Source organism: Erpetoichthys calabaricus, chromosome 5 (genome assembly GCF_900747795.2).
Source record: "Erpetoichthys calabaricus chromosome 5, fErpCal1.3, whole genome shotgun sequence".
NCBI classification, from domain to species: domain Eukaryota; kingdom Metazoa; phylum Chordata; class Cladistia; order Polypteriformes; family Polypteridae; genus Erpetoichthys; species Erpetoichthys calabaricus.
The window spans coordinates 211,562,720-211,582,399 of record NC_041398.2 but is presented as its reverse complement, the minus strand read 5'-3'; the positions used below and the strand labels follow the sequence as shown (position 1 = coordinate 211,582,399).

The 19,680-nt window shown below is 37.3% G+C and overlaps 1 protein-coding gene across 2 annotated transcripts in view; it reads right to left on the bottom strand.

Annotated features, from left to right (window-relative positions):
- The window catches only part of nnt (nicotinamide nucleotide transhydrogenase), a 117,117-nt gene that overhangs the window by 75,006 nt on the left and 22,431 nt on the right, over positions 1 to 19,680 (bottom strand). For both annotated transcript variants that reach the window (XM_028802485.2, XM_028802486.2), the window contains exons 2-3: positions 13,894 to 14,101; positions 962 to 1,191 (exon numbers count right to left, since the gene is read on the bottom strand). In XM_028802485.2, the coding sequence (XP_028658318.1) occupies positions 962 to 1,191; positions 13,894 to 14,101 (438 nt within the window). The remainder of the gene's footprint in view (positions 1 to 961; positions 1,192 to 13,893; positions 14,102 to 19,680) is intronic.

Genomic DNA, 19,680 nt, shown 5'->3' with positions numbered 1-19,680 from the left:
TACCAGTTTTGCATACTATGAGCATTTTTTTTGGGATTTGTCTTACTAGATTTTCTCTAGGTCAATCAATTTCTAGGGCTAATTTGTCTCTATTCTTGAGATAATTTTAGACTAAAACAATATTTTTGGTGCCGTACTCCAGTAAATTTTCTTCAACTCTAACAAGCCACCCATAGTTTGGTGATGAGAAGCATTCCCATCATCAACCATACTTATCTGTACTCCTCTATGATTGGTACAGACAGATTTATGAACAGAATTTTGCAAAGAAAGCTGAAGCTTGAACTTATCCAATTGCAAAACCTTTTTCTAAAGTGTATTATTTTCTTCTTTTCGTATGTTAGCAGCTTCTACCTTGTCACTGTGCCACGGAAGGCAAATGCTCTTGATACAAATGACTGATGCATCAATCTTCAATGCATTCTAAACCAATAACCTATGTAGATCTGTAAAGGTAACTAGAGGTCTCTCAGTGGCATTACTCCAGTATGCCTCTTGCGCTAGGATGCTTAATATAAACAGGAAAACATTTTACAGACAGATTTTATGCAGAAACGTAAAGAGTGATTTTAATGGTGCACAAGCAGAGGCCAGTGGCAAGGAAATTAACTACTCATTAAGGCAATACCTTCCACAATCGACTGGAGCACAAGAATCTGAATAATCAGTACCTAAGACATCCCCAATTCTAACTTTTGCATATTGTGCATTTTTTTGACAAAAGTAAGACAGGGTTTAAATAAATTGTGAGCAAAACTTTAATCAGATCTATACAACAGGACAATTATCTGAACTGATGACTGCAGCCTTGGCTTATTAAAAAAAAAAAGACCTTAAAACTTCATTGCTCCAGCACCTCCCAGTTATCAATGCATAAACAATAATCAAAGTCTTATTTAAAAGAATGCTTAAGACAACTAATCATTTTATTTATCAATTCAAAAATTAGTACCTACTATACCTTAAGGACTATGTCTGATGAGAGAACATCCTTGGCCCCTTTGATGGTAGCCCCAACTTGAGTGTAATGTTCATCTGCAAACTTGGAAGCTTCTCCTGCTCCTGACTCTACCACAACATTAAAACCCTGCTTAATAAGGGCCTGCACACCAGCAGGGGACAATGCAACTCTCTTCTCATTCTGGAAAATTTCTTTTGGTACTCCAACAGTTAATTGCTTATAAGGAATGCCTACAAAAAAAAAAAAAAAAAAAAAAATGTAAGTGTGAAAATGGCTGAGAGCAAAACTACACAGAAATATCCTCTTAGAGAAACATTCTCCTTTTCGTAAATGACATACACATCAAATCCTACTTCAAAAACAGAAATGCAAAGTCAAATTTATACAATAAATTTCTTTAAAGTTTAACTATATTAAAATGTACAGCATGTCAACACTGGATTAATTAAAAGGATTTTTTACAAAAGTCCTTATAAAGCAGTACATACATTTGCACTAATAAAGAAGGCTGGGTGTCCTTATCTTTGTACTTGCACAAATTCCATTAACATCTGCATGCTTGGACACTGATAAGTACCTTCCTGAATGCTATAGTTATAAACTTCTTTTCAGATCAGGTCTTGCACTTTATTCTTGTAATCATTTTACACTTTTTATAATTGGACAGATCTAAGCATTTAGCCTTGATGCTGAGCCAAAGAGACACAGAACAGAGGAGCTGCAGCATACTAAGAGAGAGATGAAGATGAACAGGAAAAAATGCAAAGAAAATGTGGAGTTTTTGACTTGAGTGTTCTGGAATAGCCAGGGTTTCATCCCTGTTGCAAGTGTCTGTATTTTTATGTAAGCTTTTTATCTTTTAAATATTACTAAATATTTAGTAAATTCGGCTTGTGTTTTCATTCTGTTAATATATTATTATTTCTCAGTAAAATTACCATGTATTACTTTTTATTAATATCTTATGTATTTCTTAGTTCGCTGTCATGTGTTGTATGTTTTCTGTTAATTGAACTATCCTGTCTATTGGGTTCTGTTTATTGGATTTCAACCTTGCACTCTTGTAAGTATTTATTCAATAAAAATAAATAATCAAGCCTGTAAATCCTAGGTATATTTTCACAACATACTGAACTAGAACAATCCATCCATCCATCTTCTGGGCCAGAAAGGCAGTATAAATGCTTAAAAAGTACATCATGTTTAGGATGTCTAAGGGATTAGGAAAATTCTGAGAATTGCACATTTACTTACTCTATAGCACCAATATAAACATACTGTGATATTATAATTAGGCATCTATTGCAGACCTAACAAATGTGTATATATCTATTTTTTATTATTGAGCTTATTTAGTACTGGGTGACCAGATAGTTTGTGAAGAGCGATATTGCTATGCAGGAAAGTTTTTGAAAATAGGAATTAGCATGAGACATAAAATGCTAAAACTGCTAGCCATGTGTATGCCTGTGCCTCCTAAATTTTGAATACATTCATTCAAGATCCAGAATTTTATCGAAGCACGTCTTTGTTTTGTATAAGCTCTGCATCAAAATACATTTTTGGTTCATTTTGATAGTTCTCTGGTATGTTTAGCAGAACAGTAATTGTAAAGAAGAAGACTAGTGAATGATTTTATGTTTTATTGTATTCCATGCATGGAGACATGGAAAATACAGCCATAAACTAAATTTTCAGTTTCTAATTGCTTAATTATGTTGACTTATTGTATTATTTATTCTTGCAATGCTATCTTGGCTTAGTCACATGATAATAATTATTGGAGATTTTGAAATCATTTGGCCTTAGGTATAAATATGACATTCTTCATCCGTTGGTGGGTAAACCTCATAAGCAACAAAAGGAAATTAATGGAGTGGTACAGCATGGCAGAAGCACTCAAAAGTTAAAGTTCAGAAAGTCACACAGTGCCCGAAATAAAAAAAAAAAGTGGTGACATATCAAAGTTGATGTAAAAAAGTGAGTCATCACACACCGTCTGAGTGTCATATGGAAGCGTATTAGAGCCACAAAGAACAAAAAAAAATAGGGGCACAGTGGAGGAAAAAAAAGGGGTCTATGTTGACATTAATGTCAAAATGTTGACTTTAATCTTGAAATTTCCACTTTAATTTCATAGTTTATTTTGTCATTAAGTAGAATGTTGCAAATTGCATCTTAAAATTGATGTTTAATTTACTACTGTTACTGTTACTCAAACCCCATCATAACTAAAGCAGCATGTTAAACGCTTCTTGTTCTAAATGTTTCCTGACTCAGTTCATGCGTCTTAAATGCCAACAGGAACACACAGGCAGCAATCTCCACATAGAATACATTACATTTATGATATTACAGCTCTATGAACATTTTAGAATACTAAGATGTATACCTGATATCATTTCCATGATGAAATGCATTAAAGCATTTATTAAACATGTGGGGGCACAGTGATAGCACTGCTCCTTAGCAGTAAGGGGGGTTAACCCCCGAAGGAATGCAAGGTTAGAGGATTTGGTGATGCTAAATCAATGCTACTAGTGTATGTGTGTGTGGTCTTATTCATCCTGTGATGAGCTGACACCTTGCCCAGGGATTGTTCCTGTCCAGTGCATGATGCTTGCTGCAACAGTCACGACCCTGGATGGAATAATTAAACATATATAATGAAGACTTTTCAATGTTCCTTAAAATTTATGAACACTCAGTGTTCTAAGTTTATAGCTTGTTTTACTATTACGAAGACATTTATTACATGGTGATTGGTTATGTGGGAAAAGAAAACGAAGAGATAGGAACTGGGGTTTGGTACATTTGACAGGGACAGCACAGCTGGAATAAAGAAAGTCCACTCAGAAGAACATCTATTGAATTCTGTGTTCCCAAACCACAGCTCATGAACCCAGCATTTACACATTATTTCAATTAAACCAGAGGGATACTCTTTCATACATCTCGCCTCTTGCAGCCTCATCACAACAGTTATAAATATTCCTTGCATTGAACATACAGCTGCTTTTGCAATCACTTTTTAGAGATATTGTAGCAAGGTGTCCTGGGAATTTAATGGATGTTCTTTTGGATGAACTTTCTTTATTAGATAGATAGATAGATAGATAGATAGATACTTTATTAATCCCAATGGGAAATTCACAGCGTTACTGTCTCTGTCAAACATATCACCCCAAATTCCTGACCTTCCATTTTCTTTCCCCACATAACCAGTTGCCACACAAACATCTGTAATAAATGTAATACCAGCTATAAGTTTAGAATGCCAATTCTTCAAAACTTCTAAGGAACATTGAAAACTCTTCATTATATATGTTTGATTATTCCATCCATCCATCCAATTAGTGTCAAATATAGTCATTATTTAGACTGGAAAAAAATGTTATCTTTGTACACCAAAGGAGGTAGGAATTTTATCCATTTAACCTTACTTCCTACAGGTATTGCTTGTTTATTGACAATACCTTTGAAGTGACAGATTAAGCTGACACATAGTTTGCAATCAATGCTATCAATCCAGCCAATGTTAAACATTTATGTTTAGTTTTAAATCAGGTTATTAGCACTGGTGTTTCAATGTGGGTGGTGCAGTGTCACAGAGCACATACTCCTTTCACACTATTATGATGAGCTTCTCTATTCTACACGATCCATTAATACAGTTGTGCATGAAAGTTTGTGAACCCTTTAGAATTTTCTATATTTCTGCATAAATATGACCTAAAACATCATCAGATTTTCACTCAAGTCCTAACAGTAGATAAAGAGAAACCAGTTAAACAAAAGAGACAAAAATATTATACTTGGTCATTTATTTATTAAGGAAAATGATTGAATATTACATATTTGTGAGTGGCAAAAGCAAGTGAACCTTTGCTTTCAGTATCTGGTGTGACCCCCCCCCCCCCCCCATTTACAGCAATAACTGCTTAAACGTTTCTGGTAACTGTTGATCAGTCCTGCACACCGGCTTGGAGGAATTTGAGCCCTTTCCTCCGTACAGAACAGCTTCAACTGAGCTGTTCTTATCTGGGATGTTGGTGGGTTTCCTCACATTAACTGCTCGCTTCAGGTCCTTCCACAACATTTCGATTGGATTAAGGTCAGGACTTGGCCATTCCAAAACATTAACTTTATTCTTCTTTAACCATTCTTTGGTAGAACAACTTATGTGCTTAGGGTCGTTGTCTTGCTGAATGACCCACCTTCTCTTGAGATTCAGTTCATGGACAGATGTCCTGACATTTTCCTTTCCAATTCTCTGATATAATTCAGAATTCATTGTTCCATCAATGAAGGCAAGCCATCCTGGCCCAGATGCAGCAAAACAGGCCCAAACCGTGATACTACCATCACCATGTTTCACAGATGGGATAAGGTTCTTATGCTGGAATGAATGTTTTCCTTTCTCCAAACATAACGCTTTCCATTTAAACCAAAAAATTCTATTTTGGTCTCATACGTCCACAAAACATTCTTCCAATAGCCTTCTGGTTTGTCCACGTGATCTTTAGCAAACTGCAGACGAGCAGCAATGTTTTTTTTGGAGAGCAGTGGCTTTCTCCTTGCAACCCTGCCATGCACACCATTGTTGTTCAGTGTTCTCCTGATGGTGGACTCATGAACATGAACATTAGCCAATGTGAGAGAGACCTTCAGTTGCTTAGAAGTTACCCTGGGGTCCTTTGTGACCTCACTGACTATTACACACCTTGCTCTTGGAGTGATCTTTGTTAGTCGACCACTCCTGGGGAGGGTAACAATGGTCTTGAATTTCCTCCATTTGTACACAATCTGTCTGACTGTGTATTGGTGGAGTTCAAACTCTTTAGAGATGATTTTGTAACCTTTTCCAGCCTGATGAGCATCAACAACTGTTTTTCTGAGGTCCTCAGAAATCTCCTTTGTTCGTGCCATGATACACTTCCACAAGCATGTGTTGTGAAGAGCAGACTTTAATAGGTCCCTGTTCTTTAAATAACACAGGGTGCCCACTCACACCTGATTGTCATCCCATTGATTGAAAACACCAGACTCGAATTTCACCTTCAAACTAACTGATAATCCTAGAGGTTCACATACTTTTGCCACTCACAAATATGTAATATTCGATAATTTTCCTCAATAAATAAATGACCAAGTATAATATTTTTGTCTCATTTGTTTAACTGGTTTATCTTTATCTACTTTTAGGACTTGAGTGAAAATCTGATGATATTTTAGGTCATATTTATGCAGAAATATAGAAAATTCTGAAGGGTTCACAAACTTTCAAGCACAACTGTATATGGGCAGACTGCAATTATGGTAATACTGTATATCTAGAATACTGCAATACTGCAGAGTATTTAACAGAGAATCTCTACCTGAGTGTTTATTTTGCAGCAGCAAGGAGGCCTAACAAATGAATAGCCACTGAATGGCTGATATCTGTCCAGAGTATGGCTGAAAAACTGAAAATGAAATCCACTTATATTCATTGTTCCTTATCCTGATCACCATGGGTGAATGTAACATTGACATTCATACTCTTAGTAAGTGTATAAAATTGTGTTATTTGTTCATGGATTTCTTCTTTTTACCTGCTTAATCTAATTCAATACCATGCCTTTAAATATTTATTAATGACTGATATTAGTTTCTATTCTGTTGCATTCCTTTGATTATTTCTGAAGCACTTTGAGCATTCAAAAGGTGCTATAAAAATAAAATGTATTATTATTACACAGCACCACAAGCTCAGGTTTGATTGCTAGCCTGGTCAGTGTCTCTATGGAGTTTGCTTGTATGTGGACTGAGTCTGCATAACTTCTAATATTAAACTATAGAATACTATCTGAAGCAGGTTATTAAGCACTCTCTATTGCCAAAATAGGTTTATTCCTACACGTTGTTAAATAACACCCTCCCAGTTTGTGCTTACAGGGAGCTCCCCAGGTTTTGCATGTTGTTTATTAAGTGAACTATTTAAGATGTTGCTATAACAGATGTTCAATATTTCATGTAAATGGTATGTTTGGAAATACTTTAATTTCTATTTCTGATATTACTGATAACATAGTTCAAGTAGTGACTTTAACAGTATTTCAAAATAAAGTAAGAACTTCCTGAAAAAAACACACTTTCAAAGTTTTGAAATGGGTAGATGTACTCTTATTTAAATTAAATTTTTGATATGTGTAAGGTGATCGTACAGCTCGCAAAGGGAATATTTGGGAAAAAAAAAATTGGTTTTGAAATTAAATAACCATTTGCGGCGGCACGGTGGCGCAGTGGGTAGTGCTGCTGCCTCGCAGTTGGGAGACCTGGGGACCCGGGTTCGCCTCCCGGGTCCTCCCTGCGTGGAGTTTGCATGTTCTCCCCATGTCTGCGTGGGTTTCCTCCGGGCACTCCGGTTTCCTCCCACAGTCCAAAGACATGCAGGTTAGGTGGATTGGGGATTCTAAATTGGCCCTAGTGTGTGCTTGGTGTGTGGGTGTGTTTGTGTGTGTCCTGCGGTGGGTTGGCACCCTGCCCGGGATTGGTTCCTGCCTTGTGCCCTGTGTTGGCTGGGATTGGCTCCAGCAGAGCCCCGTGACCCTGTGTTCGGATTCAGCGGGTTGGAAAATGGATGGATGGATGGATGGATAACCATTTGCTTAAATTTGTTGAAGGGTAAGGTAATGGCCTCACAACACAGAGAATTTTTGATTACATTGGAAGCCTTGAACTATCACAATATCAGGAGAAAAACTGACTTATGCCACAGACAGTAAAACTGAATTAAGTTGATAGGTGCAACATGAATAATATACAATTTGAAAACTATAAAGAAAATGGTGTTTTACAATTGCTATACTATGCCAGTGTGGACATTTTTAGTGAGTAATACAATACAATAAAAAAATGTAACAAAAACTAAATGTAAATTGCTTAACACTAGAATCCCTGAAGCCAACATAAAAACTCGCAATCCCAGGCCACCTTAAATTCCTTCGCACCTCTCCATCAGTGTCTTTTGTTTTGCAAATGTGCCGATCAACACAAGCAGCCTGCTATTTCATCACCCGATCGACACAGCTCAGCTCGGGCAGTATCGATCAAGTTCTGCAGTCTACTTGTGACTATGTTTTGTGATGGTCTTTATATAAAAAACATTATGTTACTTATATAAATCGAATCGAATAACTACAACTAAATAAAAAAGAACTACAAACTATTATAAGAAATGGTGAAAAACTAAAACTAAATAAAAAATGAAAAACAAAAATAAAATCAAACACTAAAAAATATCTTAAAATCAGAAAAATCACTGGTTCTATCTCTGCACTATTAGTTCAGATCAATAATACAAGCAATCATTAAATCATTCATTAGTAAGCCTTATTTTAGGAAATCAAACATAATAGGTTATTCTTTACATATTTTGCTTTATGAATACTTATTACCCATTATTTATGACTGAAAGTATAAAAGTATTAAAAAAAACAACAGGAAAGCTTCAAAGTGGTAATAGTGTCATCAAAAGAATATATTCCTAGATTTTTGCAAGTGCTACATAATGATCACAAAGTCACTAATTCAATCTCGTTAGAAAGCTTAATGCAGGCAGTTCAAAGCTTAAACAGGTCAATCTACTATTCCTCTATAAGACACCTGTTATGCACCTGCTCATTAATGCAAATAGCCTGCACCTATAAATTTAAATTGTTGTTGGGGAAACATACTGAAATTATTAATATATTAGGAAGCAGCTTTGCAGCCAGCAGTTGCTAAATTTTGAAAGGATTTTAATCGAATGTGTGCAATGAAAATGTCTACATATTGCCCATTATTTCTGAAATAAGGTGTCACTGAAGGGTAAAAAATAAATAAATAAACAGGAAAGCTTCAAAGCTGTAATATTGACATCAAAAAGTTATATTGTTATATTTGTACTAGTGCTACAGCTATATAGGAAAATCAAAATGACACTAATTCAATCTTTATAAAAAGCTTCATGCAAGAAATTCTAAGCTTAAATGGGTCAATTTACCTTTTCTCTGTATGACACCTGCTATATACCTGCTTATTAATGCAAATAGCCTGCTGCTCCAAACATCCAACTATGCACTTAATCTGCAATTCAATACATACAATACAGCATTCAGCAATGGTCAAGAGTTTACTTTTCCTATCAAATATTAGAATGGCCAAGACACAAGATCTAAGCAACTTTCACAGAGGTATAGTTGCTGTTGCCAGACGTGACAAATCAAGCTTCAAAGAGGAAGCTGCATTAATAAGAATTCTATGCATTACAATCTCGAGACTTTACATAAAATGGCAACAATGAATAAGGGGCAAAAGCCTTAAAATGTGTGGGATAAAGGACAATGGCAAAACACTTCCAAAGCTCCACACTCAGATAACAGCTTCTAACAACACTGGTGTGCAAAAGTGCTTCCCTGAACACATAACAGGCAGTATCTTGTAGTGGACTGACTATATCAGGAAAAGACTATCATGAGTCCCACTCCTGTCAGCAAAGAACATAAAAAACAAAGCTACAAGCAGGCACACGATCCCTGAAACCAGACAACTTAAGACTTTAGAAATGTCATCTATTCTCATGAATTTTGATTTCTTCTGCATCATGTACAGGTAGACAGCACGGTCAGAATTAATCTTAATAATTAATCTCAAGCTAGTATATTAATCAACTGATATACTCTATAATAATAATAATGATAACTAATTACATTTACGAGGGCAATCCCAAAAGTAAGGTCTCCAAAGCGGTGGGGACGTAGAGAAACTGTTCGTACGGCTATTGGTCACACTGTTGTGATTGGTGCTTCCTCCACTCCCAAACAAGCATGGGATGCTCAATCTTGGCTTGGCAGCCCTTGAAAATGGAGCTCCCGTTGAACGCTACCGCCAAGTGCGAAGTTCGTGCAGGAGACCGTCAATTTCCGACGAGACAGTCGTGAAGGTTGAGGAAAACTTGCGTAAAGATCGGTGGTTGGAACTTCATCACCCACCCACCCTATAGTCCGGACTTGGCACCCAGTGACTACCACCTGTTCTCTAAGTTGAAAGAACATTTGTCCGGAAGGCGATTCTGCTCCGACGAAGAAGTGAAAGATGAGGATCAACGCTTCCTAAAGGACATGGTGGCGGGCTGGTATGACATGGGTATTCTAAAACTACCACAGTGTCTACAAAAATGCATCGACCGAAATGGTGATTATGTAGAAAAATAAATAAGTCTTTAACCTTTAAAATGATGTAAACATTATAGAAAATAAACAGTTCTTTGTATTTCTAAAAAAAATAGGAGACCTTACTTTTGGGATTGCCCTCGTACATAGCTCTTTTCTCATTACTCATAGCATTTTACATTGACAGAGGGGGAACCACTTCAGCCAGCACGTGAATGGTGTGATGGCAGCCATTTTTTCATCAGTACACTCACTACATAACTGTTAGGTGGTGAAAGAATGAAAGAGAAATAATTAGCCAATTAGGGACTGATGATGATTGGGCGGATAGATCGACCAGGCCATGCTGGGCAATTTAGCCAGGTCATTGGTCATTGGGAACACCCTGCTCTTTTCACAAGTTGCACAGGGGTCCTTCATGACCACAGAGTAAGGACCGTGGTTTAAGGTTTCATTCAAAGGACGGCGACACTTTTGAAACACATTGTTCCTGTCACTGTAGTGGGGCACTGGGTTCCATATGCAGACCACGATGGCCTTACCAACAACTCTTCCAGCAGCAAGCCAAGCTTTTCCTAGATGGTCTTATATCCAAGTACCGATGGGTCAAAAACATGCTTGGCTTCATTTGGATTACTTGTTCTGAAGTGCAGAAGGTATGGCACTCAACACCAAAATACAGCATCACCAAGGCAGACAAAGCATGTACATACAATATAAGCAATATAAACACCACTATAGGTGCAGGATGCATTCACATACAGCAAAGCAGAAAAGGAGGAGAAAAAAAAAAGATAACTTGTAATACATGGACTTCCGACAGTATGTGTCCTGTATAACTTGTTTATGAGTATCTTTGCCCTTATCATCCATAGTGAACAAACCTGTCACTTCAGCCTAACTTTCTTTGGCACTTCCTTCATGGCTATCACTACCGCAGTCCTGTTCCTACTTCTAGTTAGCTGCCTTCTGTCACTAATCACCATTAGGAGTCTTCTACTATAATAAACGGACATGGAGGTAGAATCCTTTCTAATCTTGTCTGTAATAAAAGTTGGGGAAGTGATTTTACGCACTAATATCCTTATAATAATCTATAAAAACGTGCCGTGTAATTATCAGCGACCTACTTTAACAACTTTGTACATAGACACAAGCTCCCACCTAACGTAACACTCAGTTACCATTAGCATTAAATAACCCAACAGGGCAAGAAATGCAATTAAGTTTGCTAGAAGAGTGTCTTTCAAAGAAAGATTGCTTATTTAATTGTTTATGAATTCAAAAGCATTATAATACATATATTTATTTTTAAAAACAAAACACTTTATCCTCATAAAAAAAATCTGACGTCCACCCAGAAAGATGGTCTGGATATATTGGAAATTAAACAAGTAATGGTATATAGGAATATATTATACTGTATATGTTTCTTAGAGGAGAGATCAAATTATCAATAAATGGAACAATTTAATTTGTTTTAAATTCATAATTAAGATTAACATTTGCAAAAAAAAGTTTCAATTAAAAATCAAAACAGTCCACATATTAGTAGAGCTATTGGTGGTTAAACGAACACTAGATATTTTCAGTTGAATTCTTCTGTATTATGTGGTAAATCCTCTTCAGGGGTTTTGTACTGTCATAGAACACTAGTTCATAATATTTTGAAATACCTGCAATAAGCCACAAAACACACTATGTACATACACTTTCACATACTTATTATTTAATGGTATAATTGCAAAGAAGATTCTAAATCACAAAACTAAAAGTAAAAACATTTACCCTAAGTTCTTGTCTATAAGCCGCGGCTTATCTAAGGAAAAAAGTTGTGAAAATGAAAAAATAGAATATCGGCTTATACATAAATCCAGTTTATACAGTAATCCCTCCTCCATCGCGGGGGTTGCGTTCCAGAGCCACCCGCGAAATAAGAAAATCCGCAAAGTAGAAACCATATGTTTATATGGTTATTTTTATGTTGTCATGCTTGGGTCACAGATTTGCGCAGAAACACAGGAGGTTGTAGAGAGACAGGAACGTTATTCAAACACTGCAAACAAACATTTGTCTCTTTTTCAAAAGTTTAAACTGTGCTCCATGACAAGACAGAGATGACAGTTCTGTCTCACAATTAAAAGAGTGCAAACATATCTTCCTCTTCAAAGGTGTGTGTGTCAGGACCACAGAATGTCACATAGATGGAGAAAACAATCTCTAGAAAACAAATCAATATGTCTGTTTGCTTTTAAGTATGCGAAGCACCGCGGCACAAAGCTGTTGAAGGCGGCAGCTCACACCCCCTCCGTCAGGAGCAGGAAGAGAGAGAGAGAGAGACAGAGACAGTTTGTTTTTCAGTCAAAAATCAATACGTGCCCTTCGAGCTTTTAAGTATGCGAAGCACTGTGCAGCATGTCTTTTCAGGAATCAGCTTTACAAAAGATAGCAACGTGAAGATAATCTTTCAGCATTTTTAGACGAGCGTCCGTATCGTCTAGGTGTGCGAACAGCCCCCCTGCTCAATCCCCATACGTCAGGATCACAGATAGTCAGCGCAAGAGTGAGAGAAAAGCAAGCAATCTAGCTTCTCAGCCATCTGCCAATAGCGTCCCTTGTATGAAATCAACTGGGCAAACCAACTGAGGAAGCATGTACCAGAAATTAAAAGACCCATTGTCCGCAGAAATCCGCGAACCAGCAAAAAATCCGCGATATATATTTAAATATGCTTACATATAAAATCACAATTTAAATGACTGCTGCGCGCGTGTTGACTCGGCGACGCCCAGAGCAGAAAGAACGCGCTCCGGCCGCTCCAACCGCGCCATGCGGGGAGTGAGAGAGACGCCAATATCTCACACTCTCTCCCCCCTTAAAGAAATTAAATGGGTGCGAGTGAGACCACTGACCTCCCTCCCTTCTATTAGTTATAGGTTATAGTACGTTCGGCTTATCCATGAGTCCGGCTTATCTATGATACGATTTTATTTTAAAAATTCGTATGATTTTTGGTCTCCGGCTTATACACGAGCCCGGCTTATAGACAAGAACCTAGGGTAAAACATTTATGCAGAGCTATTGTCTAATGCAATATATGGTCCATGACATTTCCATAGAATTTAATAAATAAGACTAAAAGTCACATAAAATCTCAAAACTAATGGTAAGCAATGGCTTTCACACCTCAGTCTCATTTTTGATAGATTATTAAATTAGAATATTTGTTCTTAAATGATGAAAACTTTCTATTACCAATCCCACCATCCCTGATTTATACTACAACTTGAATATGTTACACGTCAGTGCTAGCAAAAAGTTGTTGCCTTTGCTTTACAAACAATTCATTCTGGCTCTAAAGCGATGAAATGTGAACCGTGTCATCTTTTTAACTTTTCATTCGCATTAGCAAAAGCTATAAAGTAAAACACATATTTAATAGAAAACAGTGACTATAAACTTGACTAACAGTGCATAGCATTAGCAACCTGACTTCTAAAACATGATGAATTCATTACTGTACAATTCTAATATACACAATTTCCAGCTAGGCTTACTAGTTTACATTATAGTTGAAACCTTTGATAAGGTTGAAATAAAACCAAAATTAAATGAAAAAGCCTGAATTTAGTATTAGAAAGTACTGTATCTACCTGTAGTGTAACTAATTCTGCCTATTACAAACTCTTTTGATGGTGAACACACACACAATTCAGCATGCTTTATTGGAGTTTTCACCTGGGTTAGCAGAGTTCTGGCACCATCGAACTTGACAGGATTGGAAGAAGCGTAAACTTGATGTCTTGACAGTTTGTGGTTTTCTTGATATCACTCCACAGAAGGTTGCGCTTGAGCAGCCAGTAGCTACCACTCGTAAAAGACTGGCCATTATACAGTGGATGGATGACCAATAGCTGCCACTTTGCTGAGCTTTTCCGTCCTCCTTCTGTTAGACAACACACAAAAAGAGAGAAAAATGAAACAAATGAAAAGCTTCAATTGCCCTCGTGACAGGAACATTAGAATGACATTGTTTTTCCTGCCTTGCGCCCTGTGTTGGCTGGGATTGGCTCCAGCAGACCCCCGTGACCCTGTGTTCAGATTCTTCACTGATAAGGTATAGTAATCTGGTGCTTACTTTGCAAGTTTGGCCTGCTATAATGAGCTCTGTGGCAGTACCCATGTGTGTAATAGAGGTAATAAATAAAACTAGGGTGACACCCCTCATCAGCTTACCAACTATCTGTGAAAGTCATATGACTATTCAAATAGCCATGACCTGTGTAAGAGTTTCACATATCACATTTATGAAAAGGAGTCTTACAGCTGATTTGCTTATCACCGGACAAAAACAGTACCATAAAGACAAAGGAGTATTTTTGACATGAGGTCCTTGGCGAAGTGGAGTTTGAAATAAATCAAGTCGAAACTGGTGTGGGTATGTGTATGACGGTGCTGCTCTGGGGTTGATTGCGGTGCTTGGCTGATTGTTCAATCATGTGCAAATACAAGCGGTTCAGTCAGGTGCCTTTTCACACATCAGAGTGGGCAGAGGGTCACATATTCACAATCAGCCACGATATAAAGGAGCCTACATGGCAGAGAGAGCAGAACAAGGACTCAAAGGACAGCTGGTCTCATCCGTTGAGATGGATGTGTAGGGGGGAGCCCTGTTAGCAGTAGTGCTACTTTAACCTTTTTTTAATACATCATTTCGAGATATCCTGTATTTGTTCATCCCAAGGGGATTTAATAATACAACATGCAAGTACAAATAAGCATAAGTAGCAAACAAAGGGCTCAGAAAGAAAAGGAAAAGCCAACAAAAGCCCATTCAAAGTCTAAACTGGTCTCAAGTTCACGATATGGCCTGTCAGAGACTGACCTGGAACAGTCAGGCAAAGGTACAGACCTGCCAGGACCTGGACGGCAGCATTGGTATCAGCAGCCCCAGCCAAGAACATTAGTGGAAGTGGAATTGCGAGTGAGGTGAACAAGGAGCATTCATCGACTCCAGGAGGATCACTGCAGCTGAGCATGGATTTTTCATCCCCACTAATTCCCCCTGTGAGTCTGCAACATCATCTCCTACTGAACTCACAACTCCGCATACTGAGATCAGGGAAGACTGAAACACACTCTCCGAGCCGAAGGTAACGATTGCGCACACTTTCCGTGCACTATAGGGCAGCACATTAATCAAGTGGAAATGCTTTCTATTAACATAAGCAACTTCATTTTCTGAAGGCGCCATTATAGTGCAGCAACGGCACAGAGTGCCACAACAGATCGATTCTCTGCTCTTTACTTTGAGGTGACTTGGTATCCTTAAAAGGACTGCTTGCCTTTTGCTGCACTAGTTGGAAAAAGCACCTGCAACTGTTCAGAGCTGCCGTTTTAATAGGTTCTCCAGCTATATATGATGTAATGCCAGCTCATTCTTTTGGTGATTCATCCCTGGCTGATTTAACTTGTCCAGCGTCATTATAGCAGCAATATGTGTGCAGTTGACCGCTTCAATTACATTTGGAAAACCGGACGATGCTGCGAATTGCACTTTTATGCTTTCCATTTCATCCACAGATAATACCATCCTATACAACTGGCATGTTTGTGAACTACACGATCTGTCAGCAAGTTCACGTTGAAGAGCTCCTGAGGCTAAAAACCTGAGAGTGGGCAGAACTTGGAAAAGAGCAGGTAGAGCAAAATTCCTCAGAGTCTGCTTTTGCAAAGCTGCTGCCATTTCAGCATCATTCAGCTCTTGGAAAATGACTTAGAAGGTAGTCATCATCATCTGTAAATACGCGCTCTCTTGGAATGCTTCCATTTGTGATGTTTTCTAACAATGCTACAGCCAGATTTGTTAAATGTGACTTGACTGTATGGAATGCTATCTGTTTCTAAATAAAATAAATTAAAAAATATTAAAAAAAAATAGAGAATCAAAGGAGAACTAAACCAGGCAAAGAATCATAGAGGAGCATCCTGTGAAGCAGAACATGCCAGTGAGCCTGCAAGCAAGTGGGTGTGAAGCAGCGCGGTTGTTAGCCCCACAGAAGAACGAAGGATCGGCACTCTAGGAGCAGATCCGTCCCCGCTGATGTTATAGAAGAGCGGGTATGATGGCCGTGGATTCCTATTCAGGGATCTGAGGGATACCAGGGGCAAGAAGGAAGACGGGAGGACAACTAAGAGGTCTGGCAGACAGAGGTGTTTCTGCAGACTGAGAGAGTTATGGGTGAGCCAGGGAGACAGACAGGGAGTTGCGCTTGGCCCGGCATGGAATAAATGAAGAGAATCAAGGACCTAATGACTGTATTTTATTCTTGGATTATTTACTTGGTTTTAATTCACGGACATCACTGTCATTATTGGATGGAGCACTGCACTTTCTGAACACTTTTCTCTGGTTTTAATAAAAGCACTAACACTTTTCGACCAACCCCATCCTGAATGTGTGTGTCCTCATTTGCCCGGCTCATTTCGGTTCATGACTATCGACGGTTACAGGTTCGAGAGGCTCCTGGAAGCAGCCAATCCGGACAGTCACATTATTCAAAGCAAATTCAGAATCAGGTTAATGAAAAGCATCATACGGATAAGAAAGGGTACAAGAAAATTACCAAGATGATGAAAATTCCTGAAAGTGTAGTAAGGTTCATTACAAATAAATGCATGAAATATGGAACAACTCAATACAGACAACCAAGTTCTACAAAAACTGAAAATCTGGTCCAGAATACCAATATGCAGTGTGGCTATGATCAGGTCAATGACCATTCTAAAAAGAATTTCTGTCCTCCATGGCCAATTAGGAAAATACTATGCATACAACAGCAATTATCCAGACATTTCACAATCATGTACTCTATTTATTGGAGGGCAAAATGCAAGCCACTGTGGACAAGGAAACTCTGCAAGCAAGGTAAAAAGAGACTCTGCAAGATAAGTAAGATTAAAATAAATATTTTTAGTTTCAAGTCAAAGCACTATATGTTTGGTACAAGCATAATGACATTCTGAGAACTTTGTGAATCAGGGTGGTTATAGCTCAGTGTTACATGTATACATCTTTTTTTCAGGGAGGAGGCAGACTGGATTCAGGAAAGAAAAGTGAAATCTGAGACAAAAAGAGGCTACAGACTATAACAAATCTTGAGTCCTGGAGAAAATAAACCTTACAGCTAGATGCAAAACCAATTATTTACAGTAAACCATACCTCTGGCTAAATAAACCAGCTTTCAAAGACAGTTACAGTGCTTGCTGTGACTTCACTTACCTACACTGTTCTAATGTGTCAAAGGCTATTCACCTTTGTGACAGATATTCTGCAAAATGAAAGCTCTTATTGAAATAAAGCATATATCAAATCATGTCAACAGTCTGAAAGGCCACTGAAGACTCAAACACCAAGCAACGTCCTGAAAATAACAGTTCAGTATTTTTATGTCAAATTTACTTATGTATTGCTATATATTCATTTGCCACAGAAATTTGTGGTTTAAAGAGAACCATTTTTTTTTATAAATGCTGTCTACTTTTGGCCTATTACATTCTAAGTTGTAATTTTAAATAACCTATGGAGTGAGATTTATGCCAAATTGCAGTGTGGTGTGTATTGGTAAAGAGTGCACATAAAAATGCCATTGTGCTTAAAACATATAATAAATCTAAACTGAATTAATTACAATATGTTTTTGTTTTATAAAAGCCTTAGATATTTCACAGAGCCAATGCTACCTGTATGTCAACATTAAGTTCACAGTGCCAATCAACACTCAGCATTCAATCAGCTTTCTTTGACATGTCATGTGCAAACATGATTTTAAAAACTGAGAAAAAGAAAAAGGCAGATTATGTGACTTTTTTGTGATTATTGTCTAGTTGTTTCCAGAATAGAGATGAATCTGGGCATCGACATTAAATAATGTCAATTGTAATTGAGTTGTTTGGAGCCAACATTTCAAAGTGAAATCATGCCCCAGGGCTGAAAGTTTGCCACAGAGGAAGATGGGCAGCAAGGTGAAGCACACAGTTGGTCTCTTTTTAAAATGGCAGAATTTAACAAATATGGTTTTGCTCTTTACTTTTTTCCCATCCTGAAACATGGATAACCTGTTTTCAGTATTACGTGTGCAATCTCAAGATACAAATCTATACCCAATAACATTCTTAGCTTGAAAAATTAACATATTTGATAAGTTGTAAGGCTTTCGTTTTCATATTTGCTACGACTTCCCTTACCTACATTGTTCTAATGTGTCAGAGGCTCCATTTTAAAACTCAAGAACAGACTAGGTAGTTTTTAAAAGTTATGAAAAAGGCTTTACTTTAGAACATAATTTCTTGTAACAAATTAATATATGCCATAAATGTGAAGAAATAACTTTGACCTGAAAAATACCAAACGTGAGCTTTAAAAACTGAAGTTTACTAAACAGTTAAAAGTTAGAACTCTTATTACGGTTACACCTTAACCAAATCAACAAACTAAAGGGCATTCAGTATAGTAAGCTGAATGTAAAACACAGACATGCTTAGACGCTTTACTCCTCAAAATGTCACCCTAACCCCCACATCCTGCACTCAAGGTGTATATATCTTATGTTATACTGGGGTCTCCTTTAGTTAATCCTTCACCTATGTCTTAGCTGGATTAAGCAGTACTTGTTTCCTGAATTTAAGTAAAAGAAAAATAAATAAATAACAGCATAAAAACCATAATCACAGGTCTCCAGAAATCCACAATCAACATGCCAGCAAGCTGATGAAAATAAAGTGTGAATATCGGAGGGTTTAAAAACAACAAACAACACAGTGTTGTGCAATATAGGCCAAATTAATGCAATTGTTTTGTAAGAAAGATGTTGAAATAAAACAGTTCTTGGGTTGGCTAAATACTGGATTTTTTACATATTTTTTATTAAATGAAAGGGTATGGTGTCCCAAATTTACAATAATACTGAATTTCAATATATTGGAAAAACATGCACATTCATCCTCCATTACAAATAAAACTGACTTCAAGGATAGCAAGTTTCTTCTGAAACCAAGGAACCTAATAAGCCCTCAAGGTTAAACAACGTCCTTGAGTCGTCAAAATCTTATCAAGAACAATGCATACACAAAATGCTAACTTTTCTATTTATCAAAATGAGAATATTCTTAAGGTCAGATAAGGATACACCATCAAATGAACACATGATTAAGAATTAAAGGAGCAAATTATTTTTGAAAAATCACCCATTTCATAATGGTACTTTAAGTGACAGTTGGGATCAGCCAACAGCAACTATGTTTTACTCTTTTTCTGTGGTTTAATAAAAAGTAATAAACAGTTACAAGTTTGAAACATTATACCTTAGAGACTGTTAAAGTACTGGTGGAGATGTACCTGATGAGCAATTAATTAAGAACAATTTTTAACACGTGACGAAGGCTTATGAAATATGCACAAACAGGGAAGAGTTCTAAGCACAGAATACTAACAGTGTCTAAGTTTTATGTTTGACTGAAACAAA